General features: G+C 40.0%; 1 protein-coding gene across 8 annotated transcripts in view; it reads right to left on the bottom strand.

Moving 5' to 3' along the window:
• The window catches only part of FGFR2 (fibroblast growth factor receptor 2), a 143,770-nt gene that overhangs the window by 14,913 nt on the left and 110,469 nt on the right, over positions 1–18,388 (bottom strand). For 5 of the 8 annotated variants that reach the window (XM_077930292.1, XM_077930293.1, XM_077930294.1 and 2 more), the window contains 5 exons: positions 17,335–17,538; positions 7,525–7,675; positions 4,059–4,180; positions 2,410–2,520; positions 213–403 (listed from right to left, as the gene is read on the bottom strand). In XM_077930292.1, the coding sequence (XP_077786418.1) occupies positions 213–403; positions 2,410–2,520; positions 4,059–4,180; positions 7,525–7,675; positions 17,335–17,538 (779 nt within the window). Of the gene's footprint in view, positions 1–212; positions 404–2,409; positions 2,521–4,058; positions 4,181–7,524; positions 7,677–17,334; positions 17,539–18,388 lie in introns of all 8 variants that reach the window. The other 3 variants (XM_028730070.2, XM_028730073.2, XM_028730069.2) reach the window with 1 other exon arrangement.

Below are 18,388 nucleotides of genomic sequence, written 5' to 3' on the forward strand. Positions count from 1 at the left end.
AGCTTGATGTAACACTGGGACAGGCAGATGAGTATAAAACTCAGAATGTGTTATGACATTCAGGATGCCAATCTCATGTTTCAGATCTGTTTCTTCAAAAATGCAATTTGTAGATGAAAGGAAGGAAGGAAGGAAGGAAGGAAGGAAGGAAGGAAGGAAGGAGCAAGCTCATGTGGTAACACAAAGCTGCCATCTTTCAATAAGTCGCTTACTTTTTGTGATGCTAAGTATTCCATGCCTCTTGCCAACTGGTATGTACATGAGACTAAATCTTTGAATGTCATCTGCTCTTCAGGAACCCGGTTAATATCAAATGAATATTCCATCCCTGGTGGCCGCCGTGCTCGCAGGTACTCCCGCAAATTCCCTTTCGAAGCGTATTCAACCAGCACGTAGAGTGGTCCTTCAAAGTGAGCAGATAAGACAGTATATGAATGAATGAAAACCAGGAGCAAATATATATATATTCCATTCTAAAGACCCATAAAAGTATAGTAGCATGCATCTTTTCCGATTCATTGGATGATTTTTCTCAAAATGCTGCTGCCATGTTCTATCTGTAGTACAAGTAGCATGTTTATTTTTTAATTAGACTTCTCACCTGCCCTTCACAGGTTGCAACAATATAATATACAATTATAAAAAAGAGATAAAACCATTGCAATGATAAAACAAATAGAACTATTTCCAAATAGAGCAGAATAGTATAAATTCAATAAAAGAGGTGATTCTCACAAAATAAAAGTTACTGGAGTATGAAACACACCCAACTCTTTAATACATTCAGTTCAAATCAGTTGCCTTCAAACATTCACATTCTCTCCCCCCCCCCATGACGCCATACCTACCAATCCACCTACTCCAGGTGAACATACACAAAATCACAAAGCAGAGTATGCACACTTGCCACATTTTGCCTTCATCATAAGAACTCCCTTCCAGTCTTACCAAAAGCAGAAGGGAGGTGAAGCAGTTTCTGCTTTGTATTCTTTAAGCTCAATAACCAGGTTCAGGTCTCTCCTCCATTGGGGGTGGGAGAGGAGATGAACCCATGGGCTTGACCCCCTCACATGCACCATCTCTCTCAGCATTTGTACAGTCCCACAAATATTGGGGTCTGAATGTCTGCAGCAGGGAACTTTTTCTACCCAAGTAGGCTCCATGCAGAAGTCTAGTAAACTTGAAGAAAGGGTTTCTAAATCAGACAGGGATTCTACTGAACAGCAGGCTCCCAGCTGCAAATGTTCAGCACCAACATATGGGGTTTGCAGCAATGCTGGCAGAGATGTGAGGGAGGTGGTGAGCCAAACGAGTTCACCCTTGCTCTCCCTTTCATGTGACAATAACTGAGGGGGTGGAAAGCAAAGAGCATATGAACAGGGCTATTGAGATTGGCACGAGATGTTTAGGTAAAACAAAAGGAGCAGGAAGTTTAACATGCCTTGTACTTTTTATTCCTCTCCATTTCTGACCATGTGAAAGTCATCTCATGTATTTCATGTCAAGGAAATGCAGAAGGTCCACTGAAGAGCTAACTTGTGCACATGGATTTCATCATGAAGTTCCACCCACTCATTCCCGACTACTTTTTGGAATCTTATTTGCTCTTCATTGTTCCATCAAATGAACAGGAACAAAAACGACTGTGAAACTAGTGTTCAGCACAACACTAGCTTTCAGTTACCAAAGAGTTAGAATAGGCTGTAATAAAGTAGGAATGCAGATCACATTCTGTCGGTTGAGCTGTGCAAGAGTTGCAGTAGATCAGCAAGGTTTCTGGCTCCAAGTTGCTGAACAATAGCAACAACAAAAATATTTGTTTCCCTTCTAACTAAGGAAGGCTGCTGTGATGATGAAAGCTGGGGTGGAGGGAATCAGGAGTGGATTGTGGATTTTGAAGTGGCAGGGCTATAGACATTGCTGCACTGAGCATCCCCTTAAAGGTGCCCTGTTCCTTAATTCTGAGAGAGTGTTGTCTTTTCCCTAGCCAGTGTTCTGCACCTGGCTCCAGTGAAAAAACAAAGTAGATCCCAAACGCCTGAAGTCTGCCCACCCCTAGAATGAACTTAATTAATGTTGTTATTGTAACGTGCCCTAGCAATCAGATGGGCGGGCTGAAAAATAATTAAATAAATACATAAATTAATCCACCCAGCATTTGAATTGGAGAAAAGTACTGTGTAAAAATAGTTGACAAATATTGCTTCTATATTCCTCTCCTTTTAGCCAGAGATGCAAGTTCCTGCAGCTTTTCAAAACAAATTTAATATGGCATCCAGCTATCCACTCCACTCTCCCACAGTATCATTTTTGTTACACTTGCACAGAATTAACAGACAAGAGTATGTCACTTAATAAAAACTGCACTATATCACCACCTTTGGTTTGTAAAACCAAAACGACACTCACCGTCCTGAGTGCAGGCCCCAAGAAGATTGATGATATTTTTGTGCTTCCCAATCATTTTCATCATCTCCATCTCGGATACTAGGTCAGAAAGGTCTTTTTCCGTAGCATCATCTGCACAAGACAAAATGAGTTCCACCAGCAGTTTTAAACTAGCGGACCAGCACAATAGTTTTTTTTTTCCTGCTACAATGTTTCCTTGCAGGCTATCCAACTAGCTTGATGTACTTTACAGGCCATTAAGTTACAGATATAGTAACACTGTTTCCCTGCAACTCTGGTTCCCAAGGCCAGCAACAAAGTAAACCACTGGTCCTTTGTTGTTTAAGCTGTGGGCTCTGCTTCTCATTGAGCAAACCTCCATGAAAACAAAAGAACATATAACAAAAATTAGGAAAACACACACATACAGTATGAAGGGAAACTGTATCACAAATAATTTTCAGAAAATTATATACCATCAAAAAGTCCTACTGTATGATGTGGTCCAAATGTTACGATTTCAATGTGATGCCTATCAGTCTCTTGTCTGGGAATTCTACCAGTTCAAGCAACTTCAGAAACCATTTTATATAAGCTTTAATATCCTACTGTGGTTCTCCAGCTCCATAAAACTTAAAACCATAAGGAGATGGATATGCCTTGTGTCATATCAGAACATATAAAACAGTAACACTTTAAATTAAGACCTCCTTAATTGCCCATCTCTGCACCTTTAATGCAGATATCCCAGTTGCAAACAACATATCAGAGAATTACTGGCAAGACTTTCATGTGAAATATTTTTATTTTTTCCAGTGTTCAGTAGTTAAAAAAAATATTATTATATTAATATAATAAACATACAATGGTTTAGATTACTTATACAAGATCACTGATAGCACACCAAATAATGGATTAGCTCCATAATTAGTGATGCATATGTCACTCAGAAGTTATCCTAAATGGTCTTTTTCTTTATTTATATGCATTCCCTCTCATGCTGGAGGCTTTTGTTTGGGCAAAAGGCATTTGAAGAATTACCTATTTTGTTTACAATGTCAGACATTATTCAGGCATAAGTATAAATATGTATTTTTAAAATTAAGATCCCAGACTAAGTATACTATATTTGTTTTATTACGGTCAATGACCAGTATCAAGATAAAATTACAAAATTTAAAAGCCCACAATTGTATAAAATCCCATACACATAAACATATACTAGATCCCAGAATAAATATCATCATCACCATCATATTTCTATATATTGCCTTTTACAAATGTTTGCACTCTCTCTCACACATGCACATTTTTAAATGTGTTAAAAGAGACTAGGTCAAGTCCTGTCATTTGTTTACCTAAGGCATTTATGCTACAGTTGCCTTTCAGTAACTTTTAGCCAACCAAACGAAAGCATGTAGACTTCCCTGTGGATCAAATCAAGAGTTGAGGAATAAACAATTGTACCAAGACTTTGACTTGCTTGTAAATACCTGCTGCTAAAGATAAATAGGCTGTCAAAGGCACTGATTTATACCGAAAACTGCTGAAGCCTGAGGTGAACAAAATGAACTTTGGCCTTCTACAGTTAGAGAGTTTGGACGCCACAAAAGAAACATTATTCACAGAACCTGCCACCTCGCTCAATACTCCCTTTCACCCCATATTACCTTTCAGCATTTTCACTGCAACAGTAACGGCTTCTTTCGGCCTGTCTTTGTCGATTCCCACCGCTTCCGCCATAACAACTTGACCAAAGCATCCTTCCCCAAGGGGTTTCCCTAGCGTCAACCTAGGGATGTAAACAGAGGATTAGCGCCTGGCATCTGATGAGGAGATGAAGTCGGTGAAACTCAAGAGCGAAAAATAAAATAATCTTTCAGCAGACCACTTTTGACCAGAGCATTTGTTGTAAAGAACTAACAAGGGTCTTACTAGATTTCAGGGCTTGTGCACGCGCCTCTAGCGAGTTTTCTGAGGAACAAATTCTGTGTGTGCACTTACCACTTACATGACAGACCTTCTTCATGTACTTGCAGAAAGAGGAGCTGCAATTCCGAGAGTAGTTTAGCAATCAATCTGTCTTTCCAGGGAACTCTGGGAACTGTAGCTCTGAGGGGAATAGGAGATCTCCTAACAATTCTCAGCACCTTCACAGGATACTTTGTGGGAAGCCCTGATTGTTAACATGGTACGATTTGTACGGTGTGGATGTGGCCTTGTTTAATTCCCCCCTCCTTCCTTTTCCAGAAAGGACACAAAGTGACAAGGAAGCTTAATTAGAGAGGCTTCTCTTTTCTACCAACTTTGGGGAGTGCTTCATATGAACCACCACAGAGCATGAGAAGAGTATCTTTTTCTTCACTACTAAGTAATCACAACTAGCCCCTGCATTTGCATCGGCAACCAGACAGAAGGGCTTCCCTGGCTGTGTAAGAAAATAAGGCCAATTCATTATTCCCAACATATCTAGACACAAAGTGTTGTAAACTTTACAACAATGGTACTAGAATCTCCTCACCCTCTTGATACTAATGGCCAAAGAACTTCCTGTATGAATGAAGGCAGAAAACCTTTATACAGTGAATCATTATTTGTGACGTACATTTTACCACTGTGAATTCAGAGAGATTTCTGAGAGGAAGGTATTTGTTTGTCAACGTTGCAAAGGTGATCCAACTGCTTTACTTCATTGTAAAAGGCGCCCTTCCTGGAGCAAGAATTTATCTTGAAATGAATCGGGGATAAGTGATCCTGTTTTTCATATGCAGCTTTGTTTGTTTTCTTTGCTATTTGCTTTGTGTTTTTGACTATTGTTTTTTCAGTTTTCCACAGCAGACAGATAGAAATTATTGTTGTTAAAAATCTCCAATTAGAAATTAAGCACAGACCATATGTTAAACTAACAACAGAGTCTCTACAGAGACATCTTAAGGCAGCCCTGTTCAGGGAAGTTTTTAATGTATGATATTTTAGTGTTTTTTGGTTTCTATGGAAGCCGCCCAGAGTGGCTAGGGAAACCCAGCCAGATGGGCGGGGTACAAATAATAAATTACTATTATTGTTGTTGTTGTTGTTGTTGTTGTTGTTGTTGTTGTTGTTGTTGTTGTTGTTGTTGTTGTTATTATTATTATTATTATTATTATTATTATTATTATCTACTGCCTACCTCTTCCACTAGTTCTAGCAATGTGTCTGGTGCAAGAGGAGTCCACAGTATTCTCTCCTGGAGAAAATTAAGTGGGCTTGGCAAAATGCCATGATTAAAAATCAAATGGGATGAGTTTAAATGGGGGGCTTTTAATTGAAAAAAGCTCTCAGTTTAATCATGCTAATGTGAATGTATACACTGGGCTATATCTGTTATGAAAATCGCATGCTACTTTGACAATACACAAAGACCAAAGAGTTGTATGTTTTGTGCTGAGATCATGCTGCATTCTCCCCCCCCCCTCCCCAAACCAAAATTGAATTTAAGATCTTGGCAGAAAGCAAACATTTGCATTGGAAAATGGTTAATTTATGTGCTCTTGTGCTTCTAATATGAACACAACAATTCTGTCATTGTGTTTCTGCGGACCCCAATCTAATAAACTGCTCTTAAAGAGCCTTCTTTCATTACAAACCCTCTCCACCCACATTTATGCTGAATGCTGTTTTCAAACGTTTAATGCTCTAAGATTTTCCGCATTAATGTTTCCCCTAAGGGAAAGGGCTGACAGAATTATATAGACAGACCCCCACTCTTGACTAGAATCTTGCAGGTGGCAAGTCAAATGCATGGCACCATCTTTCATCCACATAATTAAGCCTATTTCCATAAATAAACATAAAATAATTTTTTCCCTATTTTTTCAAAAATAAAATAAAAGGTAAAATTTCAAAAAAGTGGTTTTAAGTTTTCAAACTGTAGCACAGTTTCTAAAATGTTTCTATTTTTTCCTATAAATTCAACACTAATTAAAATTATTCCTAGTTTTAATGTGTGTCCTGTTTCATTTCAATATTATAAGCTTAGCATACACCAGGCACTAAAGAGCGTAGGTTGTATCCAACAGTGTTGTTCAGCTGACAGTAAGCTTGTCCAGGGGAGTAGTTTTCAGTGATTCTTCCTCTCCCCTACGGCCCCCAGTATCCCTCCAAATACATTCTGGAGGGTGCCCCAAAGGCCTGTGGAACTGATTTACAGAAGGCTGAAAGGGAAATGGGGAATTACTGGAAATGGCTTCCCTCTACATCAGGCATAGGCAAACTCGGCCCTCCAGATGTTTTGGGACTACAACTCCCATCATCCCTAGCTAAAAGGACCAGTGGTCAGGGATGATGGGAACTGTAGTCTCAACACATCTGGAGGGCTGAGTTTGCCTATGCCTGCTATACATTCTTTGGACAGAAACTGTACTGTCAACTGAGCGCTACTGTTGAATCCAACTCCATATCAGCTCATGGTGGCAGTGGGGAAAGCTTTGCTCATGTTGCTTGAAAGCCCCTTAGCCCTCTTGATGCACCATCGTGTTAGTCCTATTGATGCATCACAGATGGCATTCCAAAAGCAAAAGGTAGCACATGACACATAGGATGCATAAGAGAATCCACAAAATATCAGTTTGTATTATTTAAAAAAGAATTTTTTTTTTAGTTTGTCATGGCTGCTGGAAGTACCAGTCTGGGGGGGGGGGGGGAAGGAAATCAATATGATGGGCCGCAAATTGTGTCCACTGATTTCTGGGAATTAATTTAATGTTTCTTTGTCCATTTTTCAACCGAACAACATTTTGTCGAACAATAAATAATGGAGCTAGCATTCAAACAAGAAGAAATATATATACTTCTCCATTAAGGTCATTCTCATTTTTTTGGCTGTTTTATACGCATGTGCAGGCAGGAAGCTGATAATAAAGAGAGTATCTCCTCAAGGAATACTACGTTCTTTAGAGGAAAGTCTTAAATTTAAATATCTATAATTTGCCTAGGCCCCACTACTATGGTTTGCATAGTACCATAGCATCGGCAAACGCAAATGACATAAGTGGAAGAACTGTAAATGAAAAGAGCATGGGAAGCATGGACTGAGGTCTCCTTGCTCCACAGTTATCAGAGCTATTGAAATACCATAAATGGCAAAATTTCACTTACTTATCTCTTGGGAACTCCCATTTTGGATCTTCTGGCAGTTCATACTCTGAGACTCCTGCCAACATTGGAGCATCAGCATTGGAGGAGAGACGAGTGGTTATTCTCACCAATGGTGTGTTGGAGTTCATGGAGGAGCTAGAGTCTGCAGACACCTGTTATGAGAATACAAGATGCAAAACGAAGATGTAATCTTGGTCCAATTACTGCAAACTGGCAATAGAGAGCAACCAAGCCAGGTCATAAATGGCACTCGGCTACTAAGGCACTGCACTTGAACATGACTTCAGGGTTCCGATCAGTTTTGCCTTACTTCTGCTAACTGGCTACATATTAAGATGAGTTATGGCTACAAACCCAAACTTTTAATATTCTGATATAATTGGATAACTGCATTACTGTCACTGTTTGTAACCATCTTCCTCTCTCACTCTGCAAGTGAATATTTTTTTAAGAGAGCGCTCTTTCTCTCTTGCTCTCTCTTTATGGTAACTTTTCTCTTAAAAAATTAAGCACAACTAGTGGTTTTCCATCCATATGTGTTTTTTAAAATTTGAAGCAACCTTATTATGTTCATCAGTACATACAAGGAACTTGTCACGCCTTGGGTTTATAGTACCAAGTGACTCAGCCAAAAAAGTGTTGTTACTGTGTTGCTAAAAAACACTTGAATTATCCTAGGTATCCAAATATTATTTTCCTATTTAACAGCAAACAAAATATCTGTTCAGATCTTGATGCATCTACTTAGTAAACTTTTAATCCACACAGTCAGGGAAAGTTATAGCACCTCTCCAATACTACTACTTGAATAATAATAGTCTGTCAAATCCTAACAAAATTTAAATCTCCACTACTCTACAGATCAAAATGACAACAGGCCAATATGAATACGAAGTTCTCACATAATTTTTGGAAGTTCCTTAGGAACTATTGGACTCTCTAGTGATGGACACCAATATCTTTTTCTATATCACCAATAGTACTGATAAGAGTGTTCTTGGTCAATCTTAAAGATAGGTGTGTTTGAAGTGAGTAAACAGCAGCCACTTTTGAATGATCGCAACTCCCCTTAGTAAGCTGAGATATGCCTGAGAGCTATGCACCTGCAGGCAGTTCCTTTGCTTCCCCATTTATCTGAGTGACCAAGGAAGCCACAGTAAGCTTCTGCTTACATCCAAAAAGGCAACTATGGTTAATAGATTCCAAGAAGTCAGGAAGTTCATATCAGCTCTGGCTTCCTGCCTTGTTTCACCACTTCTGTGAAAGGAAGAGTGAAACAGGAACAAAGGGGGCTGTATGCTAGTGCATGAAGCTCATGCATATATCAGCTGATTAAGCCGAGATCTGACTGTTGGAATATGGTCACTGTTTGCAAAGTATCAGAAGAGGAGAAATGTTTCTATGGTTTCTTGCATCCAAATAGTTCAGATCTTCACAGCCGGATTAAAAACTCCAGTATGAATTGTGTCCAGAGGGCTAAAAGAAAATACTGCATGGATGAAGACTGCTCATGTCTGATTCAAACATGAAACTGGCAGGGTGTTTGCAGAAACAAAACAATTCCATAGGGTCAAGATTCCTGGATGCTATTATATAATAGGTTTTTCCCAAGGATCAGCAGGACAGCACAGTTCAGTGTCCAACCAGCCCCAGGCATGGAGGCAGATGTAGAGACTTACAATGCAATCCCATCAATCTCCATAGGGCTGGCGGCACACCAGCCATCTGAAAGCCTTGTGGGTAACATTCATCCCGATGACATAACATATGGATTTGGCCATAATGATACACACACCAGAAATATGCAAGCCTACAGAGAGTGTTCCAGTACAGGGCACATGCAGCACACTCTAAGAGGCACAAACAACAGTCAGCATGCCTGAACCTGTATGAGGTCATCACAACCTCCCCATTAGTTGCAGAAAGACGAAACAAACATTTCCCTGCTCTCTGTTGCAACATGCAATTCCATTTGCAATAGGTTCAGGAACGCCTCAAATCTGAAACTAGAAAAAGGGCGCCAGGGAGGCTAATCGTTTGCTATCCTGGTGTCTCTACTCCCCCCCCCCCCCAAACACTTGTAAGCCTTCAGTTGCCGATCACTGCTTCAATATTTGTCTGGGTGCAGTTTCAGCTGGGTTACCTACACCTACTGCGGTCATTTAGCAAAAGAACACACTGAATGTGCAATGCAGTTCCGAAACTGAAGTGGCTTCACAATACTTACCACTTAACAAAACTGGACAAAGGAACTTTGTTTTCATAAACACTGTTGGAATAAGACCAAGCAATGATGCCACTTAATACATGGAAGTGCCATTCCATGCAACACAATCTGGTGGTTGATAATTCTGAAATGAATAGGCTTTTTCCTCCTCTACCTCTTCCTTCCAGATGGATGTTGAAATGTTTTGCAGCCCATAGCCTACTATCTTGTTAGAAGGATAGATGGACGTTCTCGTGCCAAACGTTTTCTTTATCACTTGACAAGAAGTACTTGAAGAGCAGGTGATTACAATGTCCCAACCCAGACTAGAAACTGCACATCTTTTAACACAAGATACCTGACCTTAATCATGATATAACATTTTATGAAGACTTTGCATGCAAGCTATTTTATCAATTTTTACATGTTTTAAATGCACCTTGAAAGGTTTCAAACTTGCTCCAAACACCAGAGTAACAAATGAAGTTATTTTCAAGGAAAATATCACCTCCTATATATTTTTGGAATCTTCTATTCACTGTGACTTAGAACCTGCTGACCTGGTACAACATAGCTTTCTGAATGGCTGCAATGACACGCCAAAAACCAATCTAGCCTGAATTCAAACATCTACAGCTTAAGTAAACAATGTAAACATGCTTACTTAACATGCTACAATGGACAGGATGGCTAACTGGCTCCAAGCAGTAGCTCCACATTTTTTATTTTCTGAAATCTTTCCATTTATTTTAATTTCATTTTGTCTTGAACTGTATTGAGATCTCACCATGAAGTTTCAAGAGAAAGGGCAGATTATGAGAGAAATTGGTAGGGAAATGCAAATAGATACATAACTTCGGTGTAAACTCTTATGAGAAAGGAGAGCACTGAGCATGGTGGAAAGGACTGGTTTGCACGCCATGCTAAACCATAGCTTAAAACAAACTATTATTTAATGTGAACAATTCAAGGTTGGTTCTGGGCTTACTGCTTATGATTTGTTTGCACGAAAAACAAGCCAAGAACCTGAGCTTGGACTACATGACAAGTCACACTCTGACATGTTTTGTCTGCAGTGTGGCAGCAACAGGACTATAGGAGGAGCATTGCGTAAACTTTGGGGCAGTGTAAGAAAGGCCCTGCTGGATCAGGCCAGCCTACACCAACATCCTATACTCACAGTGGCCGACCATAAACCAATGGGAAGTCCACAAGTAGGAACTGAATGCAACAGCACTGTTCCCACCTCTGCTTCCTAGCAACTGGTATTTAAAGGCATATGGCTTCCAACAATGGCGACAGTTCGCACCCATGATGACTGGCAGCCACTGATCCTCCATGAATTGGCAGTCTCAATCTCTGATGCATTTCCCTAATCTTATTTCAAAACCATCTTTTAAAACCATCCCTTCCATAATTTATCTAACAACATGTCAACACACTTCTCATCCACATTAAACCAGTTTTTTTAATATACTATGTGATGTGGAAAACTGTGCCAAACTGTAGTTGTTGCCCTTACGACACTACAAAATTGCTTGGGAATTTTTTTATGTGAATCCAAACCTGGCAGAAATTCAGTATAGCACTAACTTGGCCAAAATCAGTCCAACCCAACTCTATGTTGAGTGAGAGAATAGGCAATCTGGACTACTACAGAATGATGTTAGACAGCCTGCCCAAAGCCAGACACTGTTTTTCAGAGTACTGAACTATGACTGTTTTAAAGTAAATATAGATTCCTTACATGGTACCTCATACATAGTGGAAAATGATCTGAAATCTGCTCATTTCACCACTCACATCAATTCACCAACATTTATCTCAAAGGTCATATCATTTGTTTTCCTAGACAGAGAAGAGTGGTGTGCAGTTTTGCTGGGGAAAGCCTGTTTAAACTTTAAATCCATAGCTACACTGTGTTGCACATGATGACGTTACAGGAAAAGCTTGAAGGAACACTTTGCCAATTCAGTCTATGTTTGCAGGGAGGGGAGCAAACTCACCAGTAAGTGTAACATCAAACAAGTCCTCAGCGTAAATACCAAGACTGCGTACAAAAAAATGACTCCATTCTAGAAGGAATATTTAGCATGAGCTATTTTTTTAAAAAAGGATCGGGCCAGTCTCAAAGGTAATGTATTTTTGATTGATTCATTGGAGCAGAGCATGGTATTATGGAAGCTGAAGGACTATTAAAAAAAATTGTCCATTGGAAAAAGAAGAGTATAGCAGCACAAGTTGGCCCAGGGTCTAGGAAGGCCTTCTGGGACCAGCCCACACTTTTAAAAGCCTTGTTCTTCCACTGAGAAATAAAAAAGAAAAATGCCTGGGCATTTTCACTTTCTATAGGTTATTTCATTTTACACAGATTTGCTTCTTAGAGCCTTTTTTCAACTCAAGTTAGAGTTACACTCCCTCAAAGCCAACCTTCTGCAGGACTCAGTGGAGGATGGGGCTAGGGTGAAATTTCTCACTAGAAGGTGCTCCTTCAGATCATTTCAGGCCTCTGGATTGAAATAAGAATATTTAAAGGAGGAAAAACATGTCTACAGCCCCAAGTTGAACATCAATGTTTAATATCAGACTAGCAGTATCAGATCTTCCTTCCTGATTCCTCCATTATTTAAATCTCTCCACATCAGAGTACATGGCAAAAGGGATGTGGGGGAATGTGAAAGCTAGGGAAAGTAAAATGAAGGAAAAGCACACAGGGATTTTTGTACAAACCTCATACATACAAAACCTACAACACCGTGCTCAGGGCCTTCAGCCATTCAAGCAGAAGGAACAACCCCATGGCTCCTTAAACAAAACCACCATATTTCAGAGATATTCACCTCACATTCTTAGGAGATGTTGTTTCCAGACACAGACACACACAGAAACACACACACACACACAGTTATATACAGTGGTACCTCAGGTTGAGTACTTAATTCCTTCTGGAGGTCCGTTCTTAACCTGAAACTGTTCTTAACCTGAAGCACCACGTTAGCTAATGGGGCCACTTGCTGCCACCGCGCTGCCGCCGTGCGATTTCTGTTCTCATCCTGAAGCAAAGTTTTTAACCCAAGATACTATTTCTGGGTTAGCGAAGTCTGTAACCTGAAGTGTATGTAACCCGAGGTACCACTGTAGTTTTAGGATGTTATGTTGCAATTATACATTTTCAGGCAGAGCTGCACATTTCTATAACTGTTCTAATAAAGTTAAAATGACAACATCACTACAGTGGTACCTCGGGTTACATACGCTTCAGGTCACATACGCTTCAGGTTACAGACTCCACTAACCCAGAAATAGTACCTCGGGTTAAGAACTTTGCTTCAGGATGAGAACAGAAATCGTGCTCCGGCGGCGCAGTGGCAGCAGGAGGCCCCATTAGCTAAAGTGGTGCTTCAGGTTAAGAACAGTTTCAGGTTACGAATGGACCTCCAGAATGAATTAAGTACTTACTTAAGTACTGTACTCAAATCTGTAAAAAAATAAATAAATTACTAATCCGTTGGAAGACTGATTTCTTTTAATATGACGTTTCAACTTCAGTGAGGCCCACAAAGCCCATGGTTGCCTTTGCCAGCCTGGTGTCTTGAAGCTGTTTTGGATCACAACTCCCGTTAGCCTCAGCCTTATGGAGGATGCCTTATGACACTCAGTGTACCAGAAATTCCCATACCACAAACTGTGATTTTGGAAAGTTTGAGGCTTAATCCTATACATGTTTACTGACAACTAATGCTACATCCCATGAACGTATTTCCAGGTAAGTAGGCATAGGACTGTGACTTATATCCTTTTGAGAAACCTGAAAGGTGATCTCTCTGTGTTATGGCATCACTTCTTGCAAGCCCCCAAGTGTACACAAATAATCTCCTTTGGGACTCTGCTTCTCAGCTTTAAAAAGTAAGAGTGCCATCAACCTCCTCTACAACTTTCAAGTCACCTAAACTAACTGATCCGTAAATCCTGTTCAAAGGTAATCAGGTTATTTACTCCTAATGCTACAGAGCACAAAAGTATGGAAGAACACCCTCTGCAACTTTTTATTTGACTGAACTGATATATAGGTTACTTCCAACTCTCTTAAAGGTTTTTAAAAAGGAAAAGAAACAAGTCTCAAAAATACAACCAAGGCATTGGGGACTCAGTGCATTGCAACAAAAAAATAGGCCTATTCAACTAATCCAGGAACACACGCCTGTTAAACAAAACACCCTCTGTTTTTCTAACTCCTTCAGATTTACAGCAAATGTATGAAACCCTAACCTTTAATGTACAGAAAATAAACAGTTACTTCTGAAAATCTAAGTACATTAGTCTTTGCCTCTGGAAACCATGATTTCTCTAACTGCTGCTGTTGGCAGAGAGCATTACTTCAGCGCAAAAATGTATTGAGAACTATGAAAATAGAAACACATTTCCTTGCAATGCTTACAGCAGATACTTTCACAATCCAAAGTTTAGCAGTGGCTGCACCTGAAAACATGGAATGGAATAAACTTGGAACAACATGCAGAAGCATTTCTAAAACTACCAGTTGATACCAGAAAAGTATTCAGTTGGGGAGTATTTCCTTTACATGGGTAAAAAGGTAAGAAAACTGAAATGTCAGCTACTCAACAAAACCAGAACATGAACAACAGTGCATCAAGTTTACCATAAGCGTGCAGAATACAATGTTTTAAAGGTGGTTAATAGAGGAGTTTCATTGTGCAACTGCATGACAAATGATGGCAGTGAAGTCTGCTGTTGGCGAAGGAAGAGACAAATGATGAAAGAGTATTTAACAAACCAACAGACTGGGATAACTGCCCTTTGGAAAATGGTGAGTTTATGACAATCCATGGTCTGACCACTGACAGATGGATTATATACCAATGGTATTTTCTCTGTCATCACCACATGATCAGGTCATCTTGCTGCTTTCATTCCAGTCACAGCCCAATAATCTCCTTTTATTCCAGAGCTGATACAAATAGCCTATTCTAAGTGGGCTTAGACTGAAAGCTCTCTTTAGTAGAGAATACAACATTCAAATTTTCCTGGCATACGTTGATTGTGCAAATGCATGCACGTGTACATGGCACCCACATACAAAGTTTAGTACTCCATAAGAGTAGATGAAATAAGTGTCTCTCGTACAATTCCTTAAAGCATTTTAATTCTACGAGTGGATTAAGTCGGCTCCCTGCAAGACTTTGGCCACACTGCCAGCTACATAGAGGCAACTGGGAAGCCTTTGAGTCTAAATTCTAAGACTCTTAATTTAAGCAGAATTAAGTCAGAGAATAATTGTCCTATGCCATGGGATTTCAAGTGACACCTGGTGGGTGCAAATTAATTGGGCAACTTTCCAGGGGCAGATACACATTGGCCTGGTTCACATATAAAGTACATGAACCTTAGGTTCATGAACTCCCTTTTCTGTTCCTCTCTGGCCACAAGGAACACAGAAGCACCTGCTTCCATTTTCACCTAACCATAGTTTGTTGTTCGCTTCCAGTTGAGAACTGTGATTAGTGTTAACTGTAGTTTATTGAAACAAGCCAATTTTACTGGTAAACGATCCTGGCTTGCTTCAGTAAACTATAGTTAGCAGTAAACACAGCATGGCATATGGCACAGAGAGCTGTAATAAGTAGGAGAGATCAGCACAAAACAGGAAAGTCACCTTGCGTGATCAGAAATTTCCACTAGTGCAAAACTGCAACGGCATGCAAGCCTTAGCATTTACGTATATCTAAACTATAACCAATACGTATCTCTTTTTCTCAGCTGGGTTGAGGAATCAGTCATAGAAGGAAACAGGTCCATTCAGTCTAGCCTACTACTACATGGCATGGCCAGCAGTTTTTGTTTCCCTGATCAAACCATTCTACCTAGGCAGCAGTGTGCTGCAAATATGGAGGAGCTGACAGCTGAAAAAGACCTGTAGAAAAAGACCAGTCGGTCTGATAGTAAATTCTCTTTGGCTCACACATAGCAGTAAGTTAGATCTTCCGAATGAGCAAAACCCAAACCCTGAGTTTTCCAATAGCTCCCAGAAAATATTGGAGCAGGCATTTTATATCCTGTGGTGCAGTCCCTGAAGCCTTAGAGAAAGGGGAAGAGGCTGAGCAGAGAATCCAAATAAGGCTTCAACAAAGCCTCATTGGTCAAATTCACGACACTTGCAGTTAAGTTGGTCTTTTTCTACATACCTCCCACTTGCAGTAGCTGAAACAACAAAACCCATTTGACGGGCAAGCATTAATATAAATGAGATTGAAATAGGACATGAAATAGGACTCATGGAGAGGACACATGATTCAATAAAGCTCCAAATGTGCACTTGTTAATTATACTCAGCAAAAACATATCATTGTACACAATCCACTTTCACTGATATCTGATTAAACACAGGAAATAACAGGTACTCTTATTGATGGGAAATAACCTGAATTTTTTTAAAAAATACATTTTTTCAAAAAAATATTCAGTTTTTCTTTCTTAACACTGCTTCCTTCTGCAGGCCTAAATCATTGCACAAAAAAATTCCTGAAATATTTCGAGCTCCCCCTGCCCCCCCCCACTTCAACATGTTCAGAAATCACTATATCCACTAACTGAATATAAACAAAGCATTCAACTCCTGAAAGTCCTATTTGCGTTGAATACACATACTTTTGGAAAAGCTGCCTTCTTACAAAGGAAACAATAGAATATATTTTACAACCAAATGTTCAGCTCAGTTGAAGTGATATATATCCATGTCCAAATTTACAACCTTGCTGGATAACAACACTTGTGACCTGCTCATTATTTTTAAAAATACGATTCCTCTCTAGAAACAAACATATATTATAAAAATATATCATGTGAAATGTCTCTGCACAGGAATACTTGAAGGGAAGGAAGGGAGAAAACATTGAGGAGTGGGGGGGAAGCACAACTCCCTCCCAGTGATGCGTTCCTGTGTTTAGATGCTTTAGCAAAACATGTGACTCCCCCTTTATTCCACTGCCTGTGGCACCAGCTAATCTGATAAGTAGCTCAAATGGAAGACACACCTGAACATATACTATTTTACCTCTTGTGTTTCTTAAAAGTGTTCACATTTACCACATCCTCAAAAAGCTTTTTTTCCCTTTCATTTTCCACTGGAGATTTAATCACGCTTCCTCAACTTTACAGCATCAAAGTTCCTGCTCTGAGATTAAATAATTTTCAGCAGCCCTGCTTTATTTGGCCTAGTGGTTTATTGATGTCAGAACCCAGTACGAGATTCAGGAACACAAGACAGGTTCTGGAACCGCACAAGTGAAATCACCTTGATCCAACATTAACTGTAACAGCTGTGCTCCCTAGCTTCAGACCTGGTGGAAGAGCAGGGTGCCTCTGAGCTTAAGCAGAGAGCCCTTGCGTCTCCACTCAACCACTACAGGATTCTTTGAGACACCAAGCTTGAGACAGGGAGTTATGGATTCAAAGCAGAATGGAGTGCTACAGCCTCTCTTCTTAGCAATCAAGTGCCACTTCAGTCCCACGTGTTTTATGAAAAACGATCTGCTGGCTTGTTTTGTTTATAGGATAATAGGTTTTTTAAACTCTTTATCTACTTTCTGTTACCTGTCTGCGCAGAGGAATGCGCTTAGTCAGCTTGTGCACGGCTGGCTGGCTACTGAAGTCCGGCTTCTTGGTGGAGGATCTCATGTGGCACAGAATGACTGTCACCACCATGCAGACAATCAGGAAGACCCCTACACAGTAAATGGCTATCTCCAGGTAGTCTGGCGATGTTGGAAACGGTTTGTCTTCTACAGGGCCTAGAGTGCAAGCACGAAGGAGGAAGAGTCATGAGGAAGAATTACAAGGTAGCGAAAACAAATCGGCAGTACACATCAAACCAAGTGGTCCCGCACCAGGTTTGCAATGAACTACACAAGATAAAAGAACACTGCTGATTTCCACAGCGTGGAAACAGCTACACTGAGAGTCTCCACGCAGCCATTTTTCAAAGTGTCGGCTTAAGCTGGCTGCTACCCCGCTAAGCGAGCTTAGTGAGGAACTTCTGGACAAAATCACTTTGGTATGAATAGCTGATCTTATTTAACTTTACAACGAAAGGCTAGATGCTTAAATTATGCCTGTGATCACCTTTTCTTCTCATTCTATTTTTCTTTTTAGCCAAGCTGCTTGAGACAGGGAAGTGGGCACATAATTCACTCCAGATGAATCAATATTTATCCCAATCTCCCAATCTCTGGCCTGAAGCAAATGACAGGTTTAGTAAAATAATTTTTCAAGAGCATTGTGTTTAACTCTGTGGCCACCTGAACACACAATGAAAGGCAAACAAGCACTGAATTAGCTAGCTGAAAAGCAAGGCTTATGGGACGCCGAAGCATAACAAAGCTCAGGCATGAACTGGCCTGGTTTAGGTATCCAAATACTTCTACTGAAAATCAGGATTCACAAAAAGTGTTGAAATGTATTGGACAGCGAATTTGTATCAACAGCACCTCTCTATGCACACTTACTTGGGAGTAAGCCCATTGAACATAGTGGGATTTACTTCTGAGTTAATAGGCACAGGATTTGGGCTGTAAAAGTCCATAGGAATTGAGTATCCAAACTAATCTTTGGATACTCTGAAAACAGCAGACTGCTGTGGAT

Source organism: Podarcis muralis, chromosome 6 (assembly GCF_964188315.1).
Source record: "Podarcis muralis chromosome 6, rPodMur119.hap1.1, whole genome shotgun sequence".
Lineage (NCBI taxonomy): Eukaryota > Metazoa > Chordata > Lepidosauria > Squamata > Lacertidae > Podarcis > Podarcis muralis.